At 45.4% G+C, this 24,170-nt stretch overlaps 1 protein-coding gene across 1 annotated transcript in view; it reads left to right on the top strand.

The window, feature by feature from the left end:
- GUCY1A1 (guanylate cyclase 1 soluble subunit alpha 1) overlaps positions 1 to 21,630 on the top strand; it is a 62,893-nt gene extending 41,263 nt beyond the window's left edge. Inside the window, exons 5-9 of the mRNA XM_022582195.3 lie at positions 591 to 1,300; positions 2,704 to 3,189; positions 6,705 to 6,848; positions 11,488 to 11,642; positions 15,502 to 21,630. Of these exons, the coding sequence (XP_022437903.1) occupies positions 591 to 1,300; positions 2,704 to 3,189; positions 6,705 to 6,848; positions 11,488 to 11,642; positions 15,502 to 15,703 (1,697 nt within the window). The 3' untranslated portion in view covers positions 15,704 to 21,630. The remainder of the gene's footprint in view (positions 1 to 590; positions 1,301 to 2,703; positions 3,190 to 6,704; positions 6,849 to 11,487; positions 11,643 to 15,501) is intronic.
- Positions 21,631 to 24,170: the final 2,540 nt, after the last annotated feature.

Below are 24,170 nucleotides of genomic sequence, written 5' to 3'. Positions count from 1 at the left end.
TACACAGAGTGTAAAGAACAAAGGACATTAGAGGGAGAAGCTGTGGAAAGTAGATATATTCCAAACACCTATTCAGTCAGGTAACATCAAACAAGAATGCTATTTTACTCGGAAAAAAATCACTTCATATCGTCTCTAAGGAAAAATGACAAAATTGAGTTTCACCACCGGTGACTTAGATTAATTCCTATATCTGATGCTTATACTCCAAGGGGGCCGGGACCCCTTCAGCAACATGTACCACCGTTTCCGTTGTTAACAAGGTGGGAGAGCTTTTTCTGAAATGGACTTGGTCCTGTGATTCCAATTGATCTTTTATAGTTAAGCTTCAGGGAGATAAAAAGTCATATATTACACTCAGTTGATCATTTTTTCGTAATTAACTGACTTGGGCTTCATATTAGGAGTTATCCAAATTTTAGAAACTATGTAGATAATTTAAACACGGGCCGTTAATTTTGGTTGGAAATCTTATTAGCCGATATAAAGCAAACTAACTCGTCAGATAGAACAATATTAAAACCAGTAACAGCACATCTCTGCTAAGATGGCGCATTTGATACGGCAGAAAATGTATTATATGCTTTCAGGAGTCCCAGTGGAGATCATCAGAGAATCTCTCGGTGAGGAGCTTTTTAAAATATGCTACGAAGAAGATGAATACATCCTAGGTGTGGTCGGAGGAACCCTGAAAGACTTTTTAAATAGCTTCAGCACCCTTCTGAGACAAAGCAGCCACTGCCAGGAAGCAGAGAAGAAGGGCAGGTTTGAGGACGCGTCCATCCTATGCCTGGATAAAGATCCCGATTTCTTAAATGTTTACTATTTCTTCCCCAAGAGGATCACTTCCCTGATTCTCCCCGGCATCGTTAAGGCAGCTGCTCGCATCTTGTACGAGACCGAAGTGGAGGTGTCCTCGACGCCTCCCTGCTTCCACCAGCACTGCAGCGAGTTCATGGACCAGCCCTGCCTGCTCTACTCCGTCCACGTCAAGACCCCCCGGCCGTCCCCACCCCCGGGGAAGCCCCCGTCCTCGCTGGTGATCCCCACCTCGCTCTTCTGCAAGACCTTCCCCTTCCATTTCATGCTGGACAGAGACATGACCATCCTGCAGTTGGGCAACGGCATCAGAAGGCTGATGAGCAGGAGAGACGTGCAAGGGAAGCCTCATTTTGACGAGTACTTCGAGATTCTCACTCCAAAAATCAGCCAGACCTTCAGCGGAATCATGACCATGTTGAACATGCAGTTTGTGGTCCGCGTGAGGAGGTGGGACAACGCCGTGAAGAAATCTTCCAGGGTAAGAAGAACGTTACACTGTTGTGAATATGGAATCCGTTGTTTCATATTTAAAGACTAGCAATAAAAAAGGTGAAAATATACGCATTACTTGAGATGTTTTAATACAGCATTTCTGTTTAAGACAATTCTAAAACACTTCGAAGGGTGGAATAAATTTAAGACAAGATTCTTTCTGCATTCATTTGCTTGCTTACTTAAGCCATCACTGCACAGATATTTGTTGAATGCAGTCTACCTTTTACAATCTTTATGGAGTATAACTGAATTAGAAAAATATTGATGTAAAAGTATGGTTTCAGTCATGAAATAGCTGACTTAATTTTTTCAATATTTAATAGACATGGAAAAAAATCAATAACTTGTTTGATTAACTGTTAGAGAATGTGGGGGAAAATGTTCTGCTCTCATAATAGAGAACCATGGTCATGATTTAGAAAAATGTTTGGGAAATCACAGCCGATAGTACAAGCGAGCTCAAAGGAAGGCTTATGACGCATCTAACTTCTGGACACGTGTAAACCAGCAGACATGCTGTCTGTCCCCCCCAAATGAAAACAGCTTTATTACTTTTTATCATAAAAGTAGTATAGCTAAGTGTTTAAAAAATAGGTAGTACTTAAAGATGTTCATTGCAAACTCAAAACCATTAATTATACATATTTTTGTTTAAAACAAAATATACTATTTACAACTTTTTTTTTTTAATCACTAAACGATACCTGTGGGCCTCCTGCCATGTCATTAGATACCTGTCCCACGTTTTCAAAGGCCGTGTCGTATCCCATCGTGTGGTTTTCCGTTTAACCGTTCACTATTGAAGGACACCTGGGCCGCCCTCCACTTTACTGCCGTGAACACACATGTACATGTTTGTCTCATTCACACAAGTAACCCTGTCATCCAGGACAAACACACGAAGCCCCCCTCGCTCAGGGCTCCTTGTGCCATCCTTTCTGCTGCAGTCCACAGAATGCAGTAGCAGAAGCATCAGCGTGCCACATAGTGAGAAAGCCCTGAAGCAAGAATTTGGGGCTCTGTTGATTGAAAATCATGATTTCTGTGTAGCCTGTACTGCAGTGTATTCTCCAAATGTCTGCATGCATTTTAGAATTCATAGTAAATTGCAACGATAAGAAAGCATATTGTTTTTGTTGACCAGTAGAAAAAAATCAAGTCTAAAAATAAAAGGAGGGACCTCCCTGGCGGTCCAGGGGTTAAGACTCCACGCTTCCACCGCAGGGGGCACAGGTTCGATCCCTGGTCGGGGCACTGAGGTCCACAAGCCTCACGGTACAGCCACAAAAACCAAGGGGATTATCCCTGTACCCGCCTCACCTTTTGTCTCAAAAAGGTGTTGGGAACTTGACTAGGCCACAACGGTTGGTGCTTCTTCCTATGCAGGTGATGGACCTCAAAGGCCAGATGATCTACATGGTGGAGTCCAGCGCCATCCTGTTCCTGGGCTCGCCCTGTGTGGACAGACTGGAGGACTTCACGGGCCGGGGGCTCTACCTCTCGGACATCCCCATCCACAACGCACTGCGGGACGTGGTCCTGATCGGAGAGCAGGCCAGGGCGCAGGACGGCCTGAAGAAGAGGCTGGGCAAGCTCAAGGCCACGCTGGAGCAGGCCCACCAGGCCCTGGAGGAGGAGAAGCGGAAGACGGTGGACCTCCTGTGCTCCATCTTCCCCTCCGAGGTAGCGCAGCAGCTGTGGCAGGGCCGAGCCGTGCAGGCCAAGCGGTTCGGCGACGTCACCATGCTCTTCTCGGACATCGTGGGCTTCACGGCCATCTGCTCTCAGTGCTCCCCGCTGCAGGTCATCACCATGCTCAACGCACTCTACACCCGCTTCGACCGGCAGTGCGGGGAGCTGGACGTCTACAAGGTAGGGGCCTGCGGGGGGCAGGGCGAGGCCAGGGGCCCCAGCCCGGGAGCAGGCGGCGTGCCTCGGCCGTGCACGTGGCCTCCGGCCCGAAAGGGCTCCGAAGCCGCGCGTTCCAGAAAGGACGAGCTTGTGCCAAAGAACAAGCACAGAGTGCAGGGGTGACAGAGCGAGGGGGCGGGCCTCGGACCCTCAGAGAGGGGAAGTTTAAAGGACAGTGAGCCTAGGCTTCCCTGGTGGCGCAGTGGTTGGGAGTACGCCTGCCGATGCAGCGGACGCGGGTTCGTGTCCCGGTCCGGGAAGATCCCTCATGCCGCGGAGCGGCTGGGCCCGTGAGCCATGGCCGCTGGGCCTGCGTGTCCGGAGCCTGTGCTCCACAACGGGAGAGGCCACAACAGTGAGAGGCCCGCGTACCGCAAAAAAAAAAAAAAAAAAAAGACAGTGAGCCTGAGCCTCGACTGTGAGACCCGAGATGAACTGTTAAGGTGAGATGTTTCAAGGTCAGCCTTGCACAGGGAGGACGTATCCTTTCTCTCTGCAGAAGGAAAGAAGCACGAGGACTGCACGAATTGTCTTCAAATGGATTCATTCAGTACAGGGTAACGGGATCCCTTTCACAGCCGGGGAAGAGAAACCCAAGCCAGCGGCTTACGGGGTTACTGTACCCAGGCCAAGGGCAGAAGGAGGGCTGTCTTCCAATCTCTTTTACTGCCTTATTTGCTTTGTAAGCAGAGAAAGTTAAATAACCTTTCTCATTTCTGAAACAGAGGATATAATACCCACCCACAGAGTTTATATGCATGAATAACATGCATTATGTCCCGTAATCTTCGTGAACACGACTGTTACAAAGATTACGGTAAAAAAAATAATCTGTCATTCATCAGCCAGCAGGCACTGAGTGCCTACAGGGTAGCAGCCCATCATTCTAGGCTCTGAGGATGCACGGAGATTGTCCCTGAAACATAATAAGCTATTTTTTAAATGTAACTTTTGCTAATAAGAGAACCAATGAAGACACTTTGTGTTCAGCTTATTTCTTTAGAAGTAAAACATATTTCCTTGCTGATTTAAAGTATTTTACGTTGTCCTAAATACTGGCATAAGGAATAAAGCATGCTTCTCATTTATGAGGCTTGAATCATCTTTTAATTTGCCACATAAAACTCTGGCATTTCAGAGCTTAATGCAACATGAAGATAAATAAATGATTAAAGAGGAAACAAAAATGATTTATGGGACTCTATAAGCCCCTCCTTTGTTCCAATCTAGATGCTCGAAGTAAAACTTTCCTTTTAAAAAATTTGTAACAGGAAATTCCAGACAGAGCTATGATTCCCTTAGGAAAAAAGAGGTCCATGCATAATTACAGATAAAATAATTGGCTTCACTTAGGTTAAGCCTCGTGGCCTCTTGTGGAATTCACTGTATTTATTTGTAGACAGTTTATGCCTTGAGAATATCTCCTCTCAGAACTGGGAGGTCTCCCTGTCTTCTGCAAACTGCTGTGGCTGCTCGCAGAAGCTGCCCGCTGCTGCACGGTTCGCCCTGTTGAAACTTTAAAATATGGGTCATTCTCCCCAGTGGTCAGAATCTTGTACCTCACGATGAGGGTGCGGGCGCAGAGACCCCTGGGGGCCCAGCCGCAGCCCCAGCCAGAGAGCCTGCATCCTTGTTTCACCTGCTCTTCATGCCGACTCCGCGTGGAAACACCTGGAGATGCTGTGAACAAACGGGGGAGGGTCCTCACCTCGGAATAACCTTAAGATATAGAAAGTGTTCATCAGGGGCTGACCTGTGCCCGTGGTGGCTTCCAAGGAACAGTCAGGCTTGTTTATTCCAGGACCCGGCTGGACCAGGACTTCATTCAGTTACATTTCCTTTCTGTCTTTCAATCTCTTGGTCATTTTCTGCTTATTTGAGTGTGTATTTGTCTGTTGTTTCGGCACATTCTTACTGGTCCTCCAGCGTTGGCCAGCGTGGGTGGGGGTACACTCCCTGTGAAAAGAGTCCACGGCAGGGGGCGGGCAGAGGAGGGACACACAGAGACGCACAGGGCAGATTCCCTGTGACACTGGGGACGCGATACCACTCTCACCTCTGCAGGGGCTGCAGCAGCACAGAGGACAGCACCCAACGCCCAGTAGGGGCGAGGGTGCCCTTCTCCTACTTAGTAACACTTCCTGAGCCCTGTGACAGGTTAGCCGTTAGCCTGAGCGCTTCTCTGCCTGTAGTGCTGAGGAGATGCTCTCGGGATGCCCGGCCGCCGGGCTGTGTCCTTGGTGAACAGCCTGGGCCCCAGTGATGGAGGAGTTGATGAGACAGACTCCGAGAGCTTGTGTCCTACTGGGAGAAAAGCCAACAAACGGGCATAACTCCAACAGCATCCCTGTTGGTGTGCTCTCCTAGTAGGAAATGGAGCAGGTATGGGCCGTGGGCGGGATCGGCCTTCCTCGCCAGGCGGGTGTCAGCAGGGCCCGAGGAGACCAGGGACACGCCAGGTGGCCACCTGCAGGAAGACTGTTCCAGACCGAGGAGTAGCAAGTGTTTGGTATGTTTGAGGGGAAACAGGTGGCCGCTGGCTTGGAACACAGTGCGCAAGAGGGAGAGTTAGGAGATGGATTGAGGGCAGGGGAAAGGCAGGGCAAGAACTTGGGGGGCATGTTAAGGGCTCCGGCATTTATTCTGCATGAAATAGGGAGTCACTGAAATTTGTCCCCGTTCTCTTCTCCTCTCTCGTCTCCGTCCCCCTAGATTGGAAGCTCTGGATCAGAACAGTGATATGATCTGATAAGTTACGATTAATATTTAGAGGAGAAAAATGTACCTATTACAAATTGGTGGCTTATTTGTGGATTTAAAGTAACCATTAGCTTTCTGTACTCAGGGTCACCGACAGATAAAAATCACTCGTAGCAACAGCAATCATGACAATGATAGTAACGTACATGAAATTTACAGAAGAGCCTGATTCCAATAGCTTCCAGTCACCACTGTCTGCCTCTGGGCTTGACATCTTGGTTTCCACACTTTGTGATTAGCGTTGCTATGACAACCCCAAATGTCCCTTTGAAAAGCTAAAATGACAGTTTTAACCAGGCACATCCTTAATAAATTCATAGGGCCTTGATTCAGTAGTGACTTTGTTCAGAACGCTGTATTTTATGCCGAGAGGGTATAAAATCACCCAATATCTTAAACAGTTTAGTATAAACCCAAAGTACGTCATTTGCTTCTACAAAGCCCTTTTACGTGGTGGGGAAAGAAGGAGGTGAGTCAATGGCGATCCTGGGAGTAGAAGCCCCTCCCGAAACTGTGTTCACGGCGCGGCACTGCCGCTCACCTTGTGCGTTTCCTGGGGAGGAAAGCCTTTTCCAAGAGTCTGTGATTTGCTCTGATGTTCCATTGGCCCTGAGCGCTGAGGTGTCTGCTGCATGATTCTTAATTTCTGCTCTATGATATGCACTGTGATGCTTCCTCAGCTTCTGTTTGTAACGTGGAAAATCCGTTGTGTGTAGGTGGAGACCATCGGCGATGCATACTGTGTGGCTGGGGGCTTGCACAAAGAGAGTGACACCCACGCTGTTCGGATCGCACTGATGGCCCTGAAGATGATGGAGCTCTCTGATGAAGTGGTGTCTCCCCACGGAGAGCCCATCAAGGTGAGGCGTATCACGTCCTGGCCAGGAGATGTCAGGACAGTAAATGCTGACTAGTTAGATCCCAACAGAATGGTGCATCCCTCAGGGTTTAGTGGCAGAGAGCAAATCTCCAGCTTGCTTTACTACGCGGTGTTAAATGGCTTACAGATCACTTAGAGACCAAAGATGCCATCCATGGCTTGAGCTTTGAAAAAATGGTTCCCAAACCCACACTTCAGAACCACAGCTTCCTCCGTGACCTGGAAGCTGGTTCCAGAACCACACAGCCACAGCCAGGCAGGGAACCACTGTGCTCGGAAAGCAGCTGTGTCCACTGCTGGCTGTAGAAGAAAGTTGCAGCTACTGTAATTGCATCAGCAACGTGGAAATACCGCATCACGACTCTTCCAAAATGAATGACTGGCAACTGGGCTCCCTGCTAAGCAGGGGACAGAGAACACAAAGGCTTCCCCAGCCGTGCTCACACCGGGAGTGCAGGCAGAAATGCAGGTTTCCAGAGCTCGGGCAAGGGCTTCCGATTCACCACACCTAAGTACATCTAGAACCTTCAAGGGACTTTGGAAAATGGAATGTTTAGTTTTTTGAGCCCTGCAGGGGAGGAATTACACGAGAATGAAGTGGGCTGCTAACCCACCAATATTTTCCAGGACACATAAAATTCCAAAATTTCTAGACGAGCCATATCCCCGAATAATAATGTCTTATAGCAGATGAGAAAATAAAATTAACATGCTAACCATTGGTTTAATAGATAAAACATGAGTGGAATATCCTTATTTGTCCCACTTGAAGTGAATGTGCCATAGAACAGTCTCAGCTGATGACCTTCAGAAATGGGTCTTTGAAGTAATATGGAATCCTATGTGGCATGATATAAAATATAGAGAGAAGGAGGGAAAAAATTGGACGTTTAGCCAGGGCTCTCTTCCCTGTTAACAGAAGCCGTATGTGTAAGCCTTCACAGCTATCTTCTAAGTGAACTCTCATCCCAGTTACATACCGATGTGTGACACACTTCCCTAAAATTAGTGGCGTAAAACCACAGAGCTTTATTTTGCACGGATTCTGTGCGTCGGAATTTGGATGAGGCAAAGCAGGAATACCTCGTCATTTCTCACAGCATCTGGCAGCTCAGCGGTCGAGGGCGCGTCGGGTAGCTGGGATTACACCACTTGAACCAGAGCTTCACTCGCCGGCCTGGTTCCCTGGGTGGGGCTGGCGGAGGGCGGGGCCCAGCTGGGACTATCAGCCCAGGTGCTCACCTGTCACGCTCTGCTGGTGCAGCCTCAGGGCCGTCCCACTTCTCACATAGGGGCCACGTCCCGGTGAACAGGTCTGCATCCACTGCATGGCCTTTATACCCTGGCCTGAGGAGATACACTGTGACACATCCATTTTGTCCTAATGGTCACAGCAACCCTAAGCCTGCCCACAGGGGAGAAGACTGAGACCCCAGGTTTCAATAGGAAGAACGCGACATAATTTTCCACTGTGCTTTAAAAGTTTCACAGTATCTGACTTTCCCAGATGCTTAATTTCTATACTTTTTTAGAAGAGAATTATGTGTTTTTTTGTGTTTTGTTGTTGTTGTTTTGTCTTTTTTTGGTGAGGAAACTCATAGCATCAAAGTAAATGCTTAAAATATCCCGATTAATAATAAAACCAGTGATCTCCACATAAATGGATTTTGTAATAAGATGTGTATGTTTGGGGCAGGGGGGTTAGTGGCATGGGGGGTTTTTGATATTTGTAGAAATACACTTTTAGAGTTTCGCAATTGCAAGAATTATTTATAGCTAGTTTCAAAGATAATTACCTGGGTGATAATAGTTTAGCTTTACTGAGCTGTAAAGTCAGATGTTAAACCACCTTTTTCTTTGTATTGACCTGCAGTCCTAGGAAATACCTGACAGCCTTAGGGGCTACTCATGAAATATCACAGACGCAGAAGTGCAGAGTAGTTTTAGTAGAGAGAGAAGCACTAATGTGTATCACAGGGAGCAGACTGTGACTTAAACATCATCTTATTTAAAATCTGTATAACAACATTATGAAAAGGCATCCACAATTCACTGCTAGACAAGAGTAGTCGAGTCTCTCACGGATCCAGATTTGGAGTCATGTGTTTCTTACCCTCCTGCCCCACGGCATGGAATCACAGTGAAAGAATAGGAAATATTTTCTTTTTTTCTTTTCAAACTCTATGTTTTCTCCAGCGTGTCGTATGTACAAACCATCTATGCACTTATTCCTACCGACTTCCTCACTAACGTCCACCCACTGAGACTTGGAAGACGGTGGGTGGGTGGACGCTATCTCATGATGGAGACCAGGGCCAGGCTGAGTCAGAAGGTGCAGAGTGAACTCCGACACAGGCTCTGGGAGCCTCCCTCCCAGCCCCAGAACCTGAGTGCAGAGGGGCTACATCAAAAGTGGCCCCAAAGGGGAGACTCCCCAGCAGGTTTCCACTGGGGGCGTGACGGGCCTGTTAAACTTTGGACCATTATTGTGCTTGTGAATTTGAAAAGTCCCCGTATAAGGAAGCTTTGGGGTTGAGAGTGAGATTCAGGGCTGGGGGAGGGGAGTTGGGGGGCAGGGGAGGAAGCAGAGACACTGGCTTTGTCTGCGTTGTTTGGATGTTTACGAAGAGGAAATGTTTACGCATTTCCATATTAATTATGCAATAGAAACAGTAAACTTGTCGTATTAAAAGCTGTGACAGAGCGACAGAGAGGCACGGACATATATAACTACCAAACGTAAGGTAGATACCTAGTGGGAAGCAGCCGCATAGCACAGAGAGATCAGCTCGGTGCTTTGTGACTGCCTCGAGGGGTGGGATGGGGAGGGTGGGAGGGAGGGAGACGCAAGAGGAAGGAGATATGGGAACATGTGTCTATGTATGGCTGATTCACTTTGTTGTAAAGCAGAAACTAACACACCATTGAAAAGCAATTATACCCCAATAAAGATGTTAAAAAAAAGAAAAGCTAGAGTGACTAGGTACAAAGAGAGAAACTGATTTAACCAGAAGAGTGCCCAAAGTCAGTAAAAACTTCTAAAATTCTGCCTGATACTTATAAGCAGAAGATAGCCTTTTGTCACCTCATTTTATGTGTCTACATTGTTCACTGTCATAGTGTTTACATATAGAACCATATTCTCCTAAGGAAGAAAAAGCCAGAATGTAATAGACATTTATGTTTTTCTGCTTAAAGTAAAACTTGGATGAAGAAGGAACTTTAAAAAGAATCCAACCCTGCATTTTTTAGGCGAGGAAAGAGTACAAGGGAGATATGGAGATTTAGAGAAAGTCAGACTACCAGATGCAGAGAAGAAACCAGTGGTCCCAGAGGGAAGCGGGTGGAGGGAGGGGAACGTGGGAGGGAGGGTTAGATGTACAGACAACTGGGTGTGAAATAAGTAAGTTACGAGGATGTCATGGACCGCACATCAAGTACAGTTATTTTATGGCAACTCTGCGGGGAGTGTAATCTATAAAATATGAAATAACTGTGTTGTGCGCCTGAAACTAATATAATATTGTAGGTCAGAGCACCAGCTATCAGCACCATTTTGGTTTCTAATACAAATTTCCTGATTCATGATGTAGGGCTTTTGTTTGAAAATTTTGCAGAATTCATGATTTGACTTGTTATAAGCCAATGATTCTCAGAAGTTTCTAGAAGAGATCTGAAATTAGCTGTAAAACTAGGGAGATCTGGAGTCTTCTGGATTCTAAAGGACATCTAAGTCACTGAGTACTTGGCCTCTGTGTACAATACGCACATCTAATAAAACTTGTTTCAAATGGTCAGCTAAACATAGAACTGAAAGTAACGTGCATGGTATCTGTCATTTGAAACATCCCCCCTTTAACTTGCTCCGTTGCAGCAGTAATTTAAAATCTGTACCTCCTCTGAGATTGGCCAGTATTTGGAGCTTCCGGAAGATCCCACTTTAAAACATTGTCTTAACTGGTCTCCAGATCATTGATAGCTTTCAGGGTGTCTCAACGTTTACCTCAGCCTATCCTGATGCGGCAGGACTCTGGTTTTCCTCGGGTCCAGATGTTTTTGACTGACGTGTGTGTAGTCACTGTGACGCAGGCATCAGCAATGCCAGCTTTCCGCTTCCTCCGTCATTTTCTGCTTAAATATTACAATTCTCTTTCTGCACTCGGTCATTTGAGTAGTGAGGTAGTGTTTGGCACAAAGGCCCTTTTAAAGCAAAACACCTAAAAACCCGCCCTCTGCGTCCTGAGCACTGGCTTCTTGGACCCCTCTGACCGTGTTGGGAAACAACTTCTGGGCGCCGGAAGTCAGGTCTCTCTCACCGACGGACAGAGCAGGTTCACGTCAACAGTCCACGGGCACTTTGGTCACCATGGTGACTGTGGTCCGTTCGTGGGGGGCTTCGATTCAGATGCGGAGGACAGTTGAGATAAAGGATGCTCTGTGAGCAGCATGAAGAGGCGGGGCTGAGGAGGTGGCTAGGAGAGGGGATGGGCTGCAGGCTTGGAGGAAGGAGGGCTTGTGGGCAGAGCCAGGAGCCCGGTGGTTTCGACAGGCACGCAGCCGGCGCTGACTAGCAGCAGTGTTCACCCATGACCGGAACGTTGCGTTGCTCTTGCTTTCAGATGCGCATTGGACTGCATTCTGGGTCGGTTTTTGCCGGAGTTGTCGGAGTTAAGATGCCCCGTTACTGCCTTTTTGGAAATAATGTCACCTTGGCTAACAAGTTCGAGTCCTGCAGTGTCCCCCGGAAAATCAACGTCAGCCCTACCACCTACAGGTATGGATCCCGTTCAGTGCCTGAAGTCTATTTTCATTCATACGCAGTCGTCATTTTTGTCCATTGGTTTGTTTCATTCTTCATAACTTGTTCTTGCTTAGATCATCTTAAAGGAAGAGAAAAGCCATAACTTGTATCATCCTCACTTTAACTTTTTCTTTTTAAACTGCGCGTTAGCCTCGTGGGAACTTTGATCTCCAGCCCGACCCATGATTCTCCACTGAGAATCTCCACTCGTAAGCTCTGACCTGTATTTCTGCTCGGGTGACTAATTGGCCCATTACAGGCAATGCGATCCTATTAGAACAGCTGATTCCCCCCACCCCCCACCCCGAAGACATCCACTTCCCACCGGCCAAGCTCCATCAGTCTCCTGACTGGGCGGTAGAGGGCCGCCGTGCCCCTGGTCCCTGGCACCAGCACCCTGGCATGCCCTCGCCTTCCCCGTGCGCGCCCCGCCCCCACCACAGGTGAGTGTGCTGCACGCGGCGCTACTCACACCCAGGCTCCCCTCCACGTGGTACCCATGTTCTCTTCGTGAAGCACAGGCCAGATCCGTCCCCCGGCCTTACAAGCCAGAACAAAATTAAACGTGCAACCACGGACTCACGTGTTCCCTCTGACCAGAGTCCCGCCAGACCCTACCACCAAGGTTTCTTCCACTCCCTCCTTATTTCATGGATCTCCTGCAACCCGGCCTCGTTTTTATGCATCACGCTCGCCAAACCGATTCCTGAATGGAGGATGCTTGCTTTGTGTTTCTCTCCCGGGTCATCCCCTGCTTTCCTCCTTCGCACATCAGACCTTAAGTCAGAGGCCGCGTCTTCACAGACACATTCCTCACCCGCCCTGGACACACCCTCAGGTGCTCATCTCAGCTCATCCTGTGTTTCTTAAGTTCAGGACAAGTGGAGATTCTGTAAGTTATACAAATACGAAAGGTAATTATTTCTTTGCAGAGCTTTATTGATAGTACACTGAATTCAGGGATGACGTTTCCCAATACAATAATATTAGGAAGTGTTAACTTCCTTGATATATTTATGAAGCACATGTCACTTTAGGACACAGACTGCATACCCACAACCAAAACTATCCATTTCCTTCAAACTTCCACTTCCAAATTCTGGTCAGTAATTTAGAATGTAATGGCAATTAGACATTCCTTTCTTTTAAATGTCATGAGGAGTTTCTTCTAGGGACGGTTTCCCGCATTTTTGTTTGTTTTCACTGAAGTGCAGAGAACACAGACACTAGGTTCAACGTCGTTTGAGTTTGGGGCCAGTGGATTAAAGGGAGGGTTGCGTGCAGTGACGCAGGATCATTAAAGACAGAACTGGCAGGTGCCCCGTGCGGGCGGGAAAGTTGACCAGTGACACAGAAGCAGGACTTGAATTCCACCAGGGAACAAGGAGAATAAGGGATTATGGGACGATGACCGAATTAGGAGAGCTGATGCAGCCACTTGCAGGAAACCATGTCCGGTCAGGAGGGATAAAGAAAACCTCCCTCCACATGTGAGCATCTGCCCTGGGACTGTGGCTACTATTCTTGGATCTTACGCAAGCTTTCTTCTAAATGGTTTTATTTTTCCAACCTGTTTTTCTTACAGATTTGGATCTTTTTAAAAAGATGATTTAATGAACAAAACATCTGTAAGTCTCTTTAAAAAGCATGGGATTTGTAGGCAGAAGACGTGTCCTACAGCACAGGGCTTACCAGATGTGCGATCTGGAGCGAGGCTCTTCATACATTCAAGTGATTTGCTTTAAAGCCACTTCTGAATGCTCCAGATAGAAGAATAAAACCAGAGGAAAATAGATTCCACCCATTCCCTTTTACAACTTGCCTTCAATCCACTCAATACTATGTTTTTGAGATTTTTTTCTTGATGAAATATAAATCCAGTTCACAAAAATCTGGTTCATTTATTTACAGTATTCCTAATGCAGTGGTGTGCTGGTAAACCAGCCTGCAGAGTGAAGTGGATACCCCCTGACTTCTAGCTTTTACCAGTTTTTAAGGTGTAAATACTATCACCGTGGCAGGTTTCAGGCTACCGATGGTTTAACTGGCTTGCAGAATTCCAGAGTGTTTAACAGCTGTTTCTCACAAGCTGGTATGAGATAAATCTACCATGTCCCCATATGTGCGTGTGACATAATATGTATTCTAGAGTATAAATAAGCCAGTCTGTCTTCTATCCATGGGTAATTAGAGGATTGCCAGTTTTTCATTATTACACAACGTGATTTGATAAATATTCTTAAACATATGTGTCTAGATAATATACCTACGAATGGTATTCCCGGATCGTGGGCTATACCCAGTTTCGGCTCTGCTAAGCACCAGTTAGCTGTCCAGATTGATTTCACCAGTCTGTTGGTATATATTGGTAATATGTACCAATAGAATCCACGGTGCCTGAAGGTTTCTGTTTCCCAGTGACTGATATTATCAGACTGATTGCTGCCAATATGACGGGTGTTATGTGATATCTAATTGATGCTTAATCAATCTTGTTCAATTTATTTAATCTTCACAACTGTCTTAAGAGACATGTATTATTTTAATCCCCATTTGAAAGGCTAGAAATCTGACATCTTTGCTGTTATTCAAACCTACATCTACCAGACTTTGAAGCTTATACTTTCAATTGTGTGGAATTCTGTAATTTTTCATTATATATTACCAAATACTGTGCCTTAAAAATAATAGGTACTCAAAATATTTACAAATCCATGACTAAAACATCATTTCATTAGTCTTATGATTTTGCAGACTACATATTTATTGGTGCACTGATAAAAATTAGTTGATTGAACACTCCCTTGTATTCTACTTGAGGTCTGTGATCCTTGAGACCTGCACCTCTGTGCAGCGGTTTCCTCAGCACACAGAGGGGCGTCAGCGACCCCAAGTCTCGTGCAGCATCGTCACTCTTTTCACTGCAGACTGGGGAGTGGAAGGGGAGATACGAGGAGAGATTTTCTGCAGAAGCTGGTTTACAGCCAGTTTCCATCCACGGCCTGAATAATAGATCAGAGAGATGCTTATTAAGTTTGCATTTGACAGAAAGCTAGGGAAGCAAGTGGGAAGAGGAGACAGTAACTTAATCAAAATGATTAGAGCTTCAAATGAGTTTATCATCATGGACAAATGCAGCAAATAATAAAAGCCTGTAGAACATCTGAATTTAAGGTGAAATTTAATTCTTAAGAATTTAAGAAGAAAATATATTGCAAATATCAGATAGTAAGTAGAGTGTCGATATATACAACTAAATCTCACTTTAGTCCTACTAACTTGGAATTCCTAAAATTTCTATTGCGAGATCCCAAAGTTACTCTCACATTTTATATGTAGATATATATCTTACATAGAATTTTCTTTCACAAGGTCTTGCCCAAGCTTACTTCTCAGTAATATTTAGAAAATGAATGAATTGACAATGTCTTATCTCTTTCAACTCTTCCAGTTCTGTAACATTATTTTCATGTATTTTTTGCTATTATTAGACTTTTTGCATTGTTTGGGTTTTTTTCCCCCACTGCTGTGAACTGCACTGTTCTATAGATTATAGATGATACCTTTACAAGACTATTTGATAGTTATCTTTCCTAATATGAGTGAACTACATTATTTGGTAGGGCTTTCTGTTACTGTGCATTGACTCCTTGCCGTTCTTCTGTGAAGATGCTTATAAACATCATTGGGATTTTTCCTGTCAGTGACACTGAAGATGGCTGGTTTATTAATATTCTCAGGAATGTTCCTTTAGTTATGTCACCTTTTCTTGACTAGACAGTTACGTCAGTCTTAAGTTTTATGATTAATATTTGTGTTTCAATATTTCCAGATTACTCAAAGACTGTCCTGGTTTTGTGTTTACACCTCGATCAAGGGAGGAACTCCCACCAAACTTTCCTAGTGACATTCCTGGAATCTGTCATTTTCTGGAAGCTTATCAACAAGGAACAACTTCAAAGCCATGGTTCCAGAAGAAAGATGTTGAGGAAGCCAATGCCAATTTTTTAGGCAAAGCATCGGGAATAGATTAGCCAAATATACACCCAATTGTTAGTCTCTGGGTTTGAGTCCTTGGAGCGTGTGTGGACCTTCTGAGAGCACACTGGGATGGCAGCGAGCTCAGGAGCGGTGGTAACATTTTGGGAGCTAAGTCACCACCTGCTTTTCCTTCCACTTAACATGACAAAAATGTATTCACCTCAATGTTCAACTCTTCAGTGAAAAAGAAAGAGAGATAGAAAGAGAGAGAGAGAGGAGAGAGAAAGAAGGAAAGAAAGAAGCCTCAAAAAGTGACTTTGGGGGAGTATTTCTGATATATAAGAATAGCTTATAACCTATACTCAGAACTGAGCGCCTTGTTCATATATCGGGCGATTGTCGTGACCTGTACAGCCTGGTGGAGTCGCCTGCCTTCTGCCCTGGCCAAACACCCTGGTTATCAAAGCGCTTCTCGTAGTGTTGGTTGCCTTAAAAACGCTTTTTGAATAGAAACCATAGTCTTTGATACCCTAAGCTCCTTGAACCTTTCAAGTCTGCATTTTGTTACATTTCCTCATTTAACTGTTAGCATACATAACAAAACAGATTGAGGCTTCTTCTGTTGCACTTTTTTCTTTTTTTTAGAGAAAATAAGCCATTATGGGTTAGATGCAATATGAATCTAAAGTAGTTCTTCTGTAAATATCAAAGATGATTTTATAAAAATATTCTCCACAACGTAATGTGTCGTAACAATAAATATTTCCTTTTTTGACATTTTAAAAAGTCTGTATATGGGAAAGGCTATTTTAATTCATAAGAGCAGTTTCATTTCTATTAATTCATTTTTGTGTCATAATCTTCAGGATAAAAGAGGGTTACAGCCTACATTAAAATGCAATAATATTATTCTAATTTACTTTACCCAGAAGCAACATGGAGTAAAGGCAGCATTCAGGGAATGAATCATAGCGTACAGCAGCAATCTGGGCCTATTTCAGCAGACACCCTCCATTGCCAGGCTGAGCCGTGTAAAGTCCCATCAGGAAAATCTGGAGTTCAGAAGTGGGAAATAAGACTTGTTCTTTTGGCTGATAGCTTACTTTTTAAGTGTTTGTGTTCAACACTTTGGTGTGTATATATGTCCTTGGAACCATCAGGACTCTTTGTCTTAAGTACACATCTGTGAATTTTTTATTCTAGCGAAATTAATTCAATGATATTTTTAAAGAGGATGTTAATATTGATGAAGAAAATTATGCTGTGATTTCATTGTAGTAATTTCAAAACACTTTTCTGGAAAGTAAACTTTTAATAATGTTAGTCTAAGATCTCTGGTGAACTAAGTAACATGCAGAGTTTGGTTGGAGATAAGGATCTGATTTTAAAAAGAACGCAACTTCAAAGCAAGAGAAAGCTGAACATTACAGGGTTTAAATCAGTATTAGCAGAGCTATAGATACACTGAACTCTTTCTTATTTGGGGATCTGAGGGGTAAGTCAGCTGGAATTTTTAACAGTTCTCTCCACTAGTCCCTCCCCAGGCCAGTCCATGGTGACCTCGGGAATAAAGGCCATTACTGGCTGGCCTCTAGCATCCCTGGCGTATTACTATACATATCACAATAATTATTATTTACTCAGTGAGGCTCCGGTGTCTCGAGGTACTGAACAGGGCTCATTAAATACCAATCCTACTATTGGAGAGTATCACAGGCCTCGGGAAAACATAGTCTCACAATTATATGAAGTTAATAAAAGTATTTAAAAGGAAAGTAAATACATTTTTCTTTCTGGAAATGAGCCCTTATTACAGGGAAAATACTAGGAATTAAGGGAAATTAAAAAGCATAAAATAATGTGTCTTATTTATCACCTATTTTAGCAGACCCAAATTTGCTAATAATTTATGTTCCAAAAGTTGTAAATTAATTAGAATTCAAAAAATATTTTCTGTGTGTGTGTGTGTGTAAACACACACACACACACAACCAATGGAGGAAAATGTGAACAATCTGGGTAAAAGCTCCATGGGAATTCCTTGTACTATTCCTGCAACCTTTCCATAAGTTTGATATTTTATCCAAATAAAAAGTTACCAAAAATGTATTTTCTCGAAAACATTAAGTCATCTGTGATAGATTCCCCAGACCAGCCTGCAAAGGCTCGTTAACTATGGGATACCTCAGAGCCCTTAAGCAAGATGGACATACAACATCTCCATGATGGAATGCACTCAAAATCTGCAACTTGGATGCTGAAAACTTTAAGGAATCCCTTTTCCATCTCTGTCTGATCCACTTTGGAGGGTGGAGGTGAGGGAGACGTATTCATGGCCAGACCACTGAGGGTAGGCAGGGACGGAGCCCGAGGGTATGTTCGCAAGGAAAGTGAGGGACCCGGACGGGGGCTTGAGGCTGGCGTGGGGTTGAGGATGCAGAAAAGGATGGACACAGAGGGTCTCTGACAGGGTTGGGAGCCAAGGGTTCCGAATCTTACTGCCAAGTGAACTGTCCTAAAATGTATATAATGTGGGTCCCAAGCCACCGGTTCCTCCTAAGAACGCCAGGTTCTGTTGTTTCCATGACTTCTTGGGTGGGAAGGGCTTTTGCAGCGTTCTACTGGCCCGTCCTCCAAATCCCTCCTCCCTGACGTTGCCAGTCCGTCCGGGGCAGCTATGGTGAGGCACAGAGCAGGCTGCTTGGCCGGGGCCGGTGGGCTAGCAAGGGAAGGCGCAGTGACGTGCGGAGTGGCTGGGGGCAGACTCGCCCTCGCCCCGCGAGCGCCACCTGCAAAGCCCCAGCGATGCCTAAGGCTGCGTGAGGCTGGAAAGCCACGCCCAGTGAGCCGCTGGATGCTTGCGGCTGTAAATGGTGGGCTTTACCTGGATACGTCGTCATTCCTCAGTGGAAGGGACTCTACAGGACACGGCCCTTTCCCGAACCACAGAACATAAAGAGCTGTCGTGCCTGCTGGTGGGCTTGGGTGCGTTTCCCCGTGGAGCCGGCTGCGTGGGAACAAGTGAAGTGCAGGCCGGTTTGCAGGGTGAAGGATGCGGTGTGACACACGTGACACACGGGCGGGGGGAGGGCGGTCCGGAGGGGCTTGGGCCAGAGGGTTTGCAAAGCCTGTAATGGAGGACGTAACACGTCCTGCAAAAGCAAACCTCAGGTTGCTGCAGAGACGATAGGAAAGTGCGATCCCCTTGTCCAAACAGGCTAAAAGCGCAGGGACGGCTTGCTTTACTCGGCAGAGGACACCAAGAGGTAAATGTAGACCAGAGTTTACAGTGTTGCGACCTACATTCTCTGCTGGAATTCTTCCTCAATCCTGGGAAATCGTGTTCTCTTGTGAAGGGGAAGAATAATCCTCCCACCGTGAGAGGCGAGAGCTTCTGGAAGGGATTAGCCCTCTGCAGTCCTGGCTGCCTTCAGTTTCCTTTTGCCCTTTGCCTGTTCGCTTCCAGACTGCGGAAGTGTGGCTCCCTTTAATGCTTCTTTCATGGTGTCGGTGACGTGTACCCACTTGGTGTTCGTACTTTAAGCCACCTGCAACATTTTACACTTTATTGCCACCTATATTTCTCCTGAAGCAGCCTTGCCCTTGACCTGTCACACCTGCATCTGTTTTGACCAACTCACACAATCCACACACTTTGACCTCTAAAACTGTTCTTCCTGTATTCAGTGCCTGCAAAACCAAGATAGCATAGGTTTCATAAACGCATAGCTTTCAAATTTTAAAACTAAGCCAAACAGGGAAAAATGTGATATTCTAAACGCTAGGTTTCTTTTACTATCAGTGCAAATTCATTTTCATCGTAATAAACTTAAGTTTCAGGAAAATGTTAATATCTAAGATTGAAACACAGGGATCGAAATCAGGACAAAATTTAATTTGCAGATCTAGGACTTAAGCTCAGATATTTTGGAGATTAGAAGATTTTCGATAAGGTTTTGCTGCCTTTCAATTTTTTTAAGTATTTAATGTTGAGACATTCTGCCATTTGCAACAATGTGGATGGATCTGGAGGGTATCAGGCTTAGTGAAATAAGTCAGACAGAGAAAGACCAGTTCTGTGTGCTATCACGTATATGCAGAATCTAAAAACTAAAACAAACATGTATATAACAAAAAATATATTAAATTGCAACTAAACCTTACAGGTCGTGAAGAAGATCACTTGGCAGAAAACGAGTTTGCATAATGCCCAAATCTTATAAAGTATCAGCTAAGATGTTTGTTTAGTCTGAAAGGTTGCCAAACCCATCTGTATTGAGGGAAGAGCTATGAGGTCATCTCAGGGAAAATTAAAGCAAAACAAAGTGCTGTTACAGAAGTCGGACAATCCATCGTATTACACGCCCGAATAAAAAGGTAAAGCTGAAGCCTTTTGGAAAGTTACAGTGACAATGCTCACAGAATTCGGTGCCTTTGGAAACAATGATGCCCCACGAGGTGGCATCCAGGGCTGTTCGATCACAGTGAGCTGCTTTCTTCCCCAGATAAATTGTATGTCGGAAAATTGAAGTGGATAAAAACGTTTTAGTCTTTGAGAATGTACTGTTCCTTCACCTCCTCCCACATGTAAATTAAAGATGCCCTGCAAGATCTTAACGACACAGCTTGATAGTAATCTAGAGCAGTGTTCTCCAGACGTTTGGATTCTGCACACCATTAGTAAAATCTTCAGAACGTTGACAATCTATTATAAGTATATAAAAATAAACTTTATCATATAAGTATTATTTATGATTAATAAATATATAATGTTGTTCTCAGTCTGAAATAATATAGTAATAAGCTTATTTTTAAGCAAGCATGAATATAAACATAGAAATTCTGGTATTTTCTTCACTTACCCCAGTGAATCTTCTTTATATTTTACTCTAGAAACTGTTACAACAGGCCAGTGGGTCTCCACCTTCACTGAGTCACAAATCACTCTGAGAACTGGATAAGAGATATAGGCCATCACCCTTCTAAAAATGTGCATATGCCCTTACACCCCAAGACTGATGTGTATTTCCAGAGGTTAGGGGATTCCCTGGAATGTACTCCTAGGCCACCGCAGGGAGGTAGCAGAGACCCTCAGGCTAATAACATTATCTAGAAGGGAAGAAACAGCAAATCCTACTTGAAATGAGAAGAGAACGAAGAACTGGAAGAAGTCTGAGTTTTGGCATAGATGTGACCCCTTGATTTTTGAGGAGGAAAGGGAAGAAGTTCTTTTGCTCCTGATTCTATGGAATGATTGATTCATGGGGCTTCACATATGAGCAACTAAAGTTTTCTTTTTAGCAAATATTTAACATATCTCTCAGTACATTTTCTCAAGTTTTTGGTAAATGTGCACTGCTCTTGGTATCCCACTTTTTCTTCTAGTTCAAGTACTTCTTTTCATTTTTCCTCTACGTGAAATAGGATAGCTGGTGAACCTCGTGTTGAAAACCTTGATACTAACAACACTTCTTTTATGATTACTTTCACAGTTGCTTTAAATAACACTGTTTATTTTGAGATCTGCTTCTGGCAGAGTCGCAAAGTCTATCAAAAATTTATCCTGTGTCTCAGAAGCTTGTTAAATATTGTTGCCATATAAATATTGTAATAAAAGTGTTAAATAAAAATCTTCTTAAAATTTAAAATGAGCTCTGTTTAAAAAGAAAATGAACCATCGAATCAAGTAAAAACAATATTTAATACATTTGTTCTGCTGCGGGTCTTGCCGTTTCAGACAGAGGAAACCTCCAACACAACAGTGGGGAGAAAAAGGACCAGAAACTCTTAATTCAGGCCTTTGCTGTGTATAGGTCAGTGTATCCAAAATCCCTTTTGAAAAAGTTATCGTTGAATACAGTCCCGGTATAACCAAAATACATTTCTTTAGTCTGTAAAACTCCTTTTTCCAACAAAACTCATATTCAAGTTTTTCAAATCACAAATAAAACCAAAGCCATACATTTTCTGAAAACCTACATTTGAGAATAAAACTGCGCTCAGCTTATCCAAGTGTAACGGTGAGTAGCGCGAGCTCTGGGGTCCATTTGCTTTGGCCGCAGGTTGCTAGGAGACGTTTTTCCATCACTGCCTTGCATTTTGTAGAGAAGCAGGAGGACTGTCTGCCTTTGCTTTACACGATCTTTTCAAGAACGTCTGTACAGCAGGCAGCCTTAGCAAGTGAGATAATGCCCTCCCGCAGAGCAAAAGCGCAGCCATATTTCCCGCCCGTTATGCAAGATTTGCATTCCTAAGCTCAGGGCTTCTGTCCTATAATGCAGCCCACTGTGTATGCAGAGATCACATTGTCCTCTGGAAGTGAGGGCCCAGGAAGCCAGTGCAAGATGAAGCTGGTTCTCCGTGTGTCTCTAGACGTCGTTTTGAGTGGTGAAGTCTTCTGCCTCTGACCCAGGGATCTCGTGTCTTCCGCCAGAATTCACGACACTACAGCAGTTTAACCTGTTACCTCACAAATAGAGTAAAATCTCACTCTTCTAGTTCTTGACGGTTTGGCAGCAAGGATGGGATGCTGATGGAGACACGGCTTCGTAGAAGAGGATGGACGAGGCTCTTGTGGGCCAATCGACAGGATTTGAAGGAAGAGTCCACGGGATTCGGTAGCAAAGATGGTGACCAAGTTTCACGTTCCACAGGGTAGTAAGTGGTTGTCTGTTTTATTGTCTGCTAGTGAGGAAGGACTGGGGGTGGAGTTTCATGTCACGCACCCGGCGGGAGTTTCAAATTCAGCTGTCTCAACGGTGGCTGTGTTGTTGCTGACACCCTCTGGATGAGAGCCTTTCTCCCCAGTCAGGTTGCCAGCCTCAGATGTATGTCATCGTCGTAACCAGTACAAAGAACAGTCCTGGACTAGAGCAAGGTTCCAGCCCTCTTCAGACAACAGTAATGGAGAGGGACATTTACACTCAGTGAAAAGGAAGACGATCCACATGCCCTGTGGGCAGAAACCAGGTGAAACACGGAAACGTTGGCTAGTTCGCCTGCGGATGCATCATGCTTGTGGGGAAAGGATGGCAACAAGGGAGTCTGAGGCTTAGCTCTTCCTGCAGACTTTCACGCCAACCTTAGATCTTTGCAGAGATGACAGTCAGAGGTCTTGGACTTTTTCCGTAGTCCTGGCTGCCATAAGGGAGCTTGGTTCTTTGGAGGGGATTTCCCGGAGACACACAAACTCCTGTGGAAATCACAGATAAGGCATTGCTGTGGGTTGAACCGTGTCCCCCCAAAATCCGTAAGTGGAGGTAGACGGTGTCGTTCCCTATTTGGGAATAGGGTCATAGCAGGCGTAATTAGTTGCGATGAGGTCACCCAGAGCATATAGACTGGACCCCAATCCAATATGACTGCTGTCCTTAGAAAAAGGGGACGTTTGGACGCAGAGCCACCCAGGGAGAACCCACGTGACGCTGAAGGCAGACACCTAGCTGAGGTTTCCATGGGTCACAGAATATCAATTATTGCCGGAACCAACCAGAAGTTATGTGAGAGGCCCAGGACAGGTATTTCTCACAGCCCTCGGAAGGAGCCAACCCTGCCGACACCTTGATCCTGGACTTCTAGTCTCCTGGGTCGGGAGACAGTAAATTTCCGCAGTTGCAGCACCTGGATACTCTGTTCTGGCAACCCTAGCAAAGTCAGGTAGGCAGTGTCTGGACCTTTCGTGCCCTGAATTGGATTTACGATGATGCTGATTCAAGTGACTAGACAGACTGACAAAGACAAATGACTGAGGTCAGACCCACAGCCCTGGAAGACCTTGCACATCAGCTGGGCAAGAATTTAAGGATATTTTCTTAGTAATAGGACAACTCGTGCCCCAGATTAAAATGATCCCCTTAAAAAGAAGTCACTGCTGTGCAAGTCAGCCCCTCATCAGCTGGAATGCGCGAGCCCCACGGCCCAGGCTGGATTCAGCGTTGCTGGGCTGCTGAGAGCAGGGTCCCCAGGCCGAGGTTGACGGTGTCAGTCACGAGGACCCGGCCTCGTGCTCCAGGGTGCCGGACCCAAGACTTCAGAGGCTCTCTGTGGAGCCACGAGCTGGCTCCAAACTGCAAGTGAAGGCTCCTTGCTTAGCGGGCTGGAGCGGCCCTCTCCCTCTGCATTCTCTGGCCCTTCCTACTGGCGCCTCTCTTTCAGGAGAGAGCCGGTTAGGGGTGAGGCCCAGGTCTCCCTGCCCCTGGTGTGTGTGTGTGTGTGTGTGTGTGTGTGTGTGTGTGTGTGGAATCACGGGTCTGAATATTGGGGGGTGGGGAAGGGAGAGTGAAGGGAATTGAGGTTTTATGACTGTGCTGTTTACAAGTCGCCCTCCTAGCTGGTTCCCTGGTGGGACGGGCATGTGAATTACATTAATGGGGTTTAGGCAAGAATCACAGTGGAAAAGGGACGCAAATGCGCCCCGTGGGGGGCCTTTTAGGCTCCTTCACTGTACTGTGGTTGCACGCCTGTCGGAATGTCCATCTGGAGCTGACCTGTCCGCCCCCCGCTTCCTTGGGCCTCAGCGCC

The sequence above is a fragment of the Delphinapterus leucas genome, chromosome 5 (assembly GCF_059928025.1).
Source record: "Delphinapterus leucas isolate spDelLeu-1000000601 "Yukka" chromosome 5, BTC_Dleu_Yukka2, whole genome shotgun sequence".
NCBI lineage: Eukaryota > Metazoa > Chordata > Mammalia > Artiodactyla > Monodontidae > Delphinapterus > Delphinapterus leucas.
This window is presented reverse-complemented; position numbering and strand designations above follow the sequence as displayed.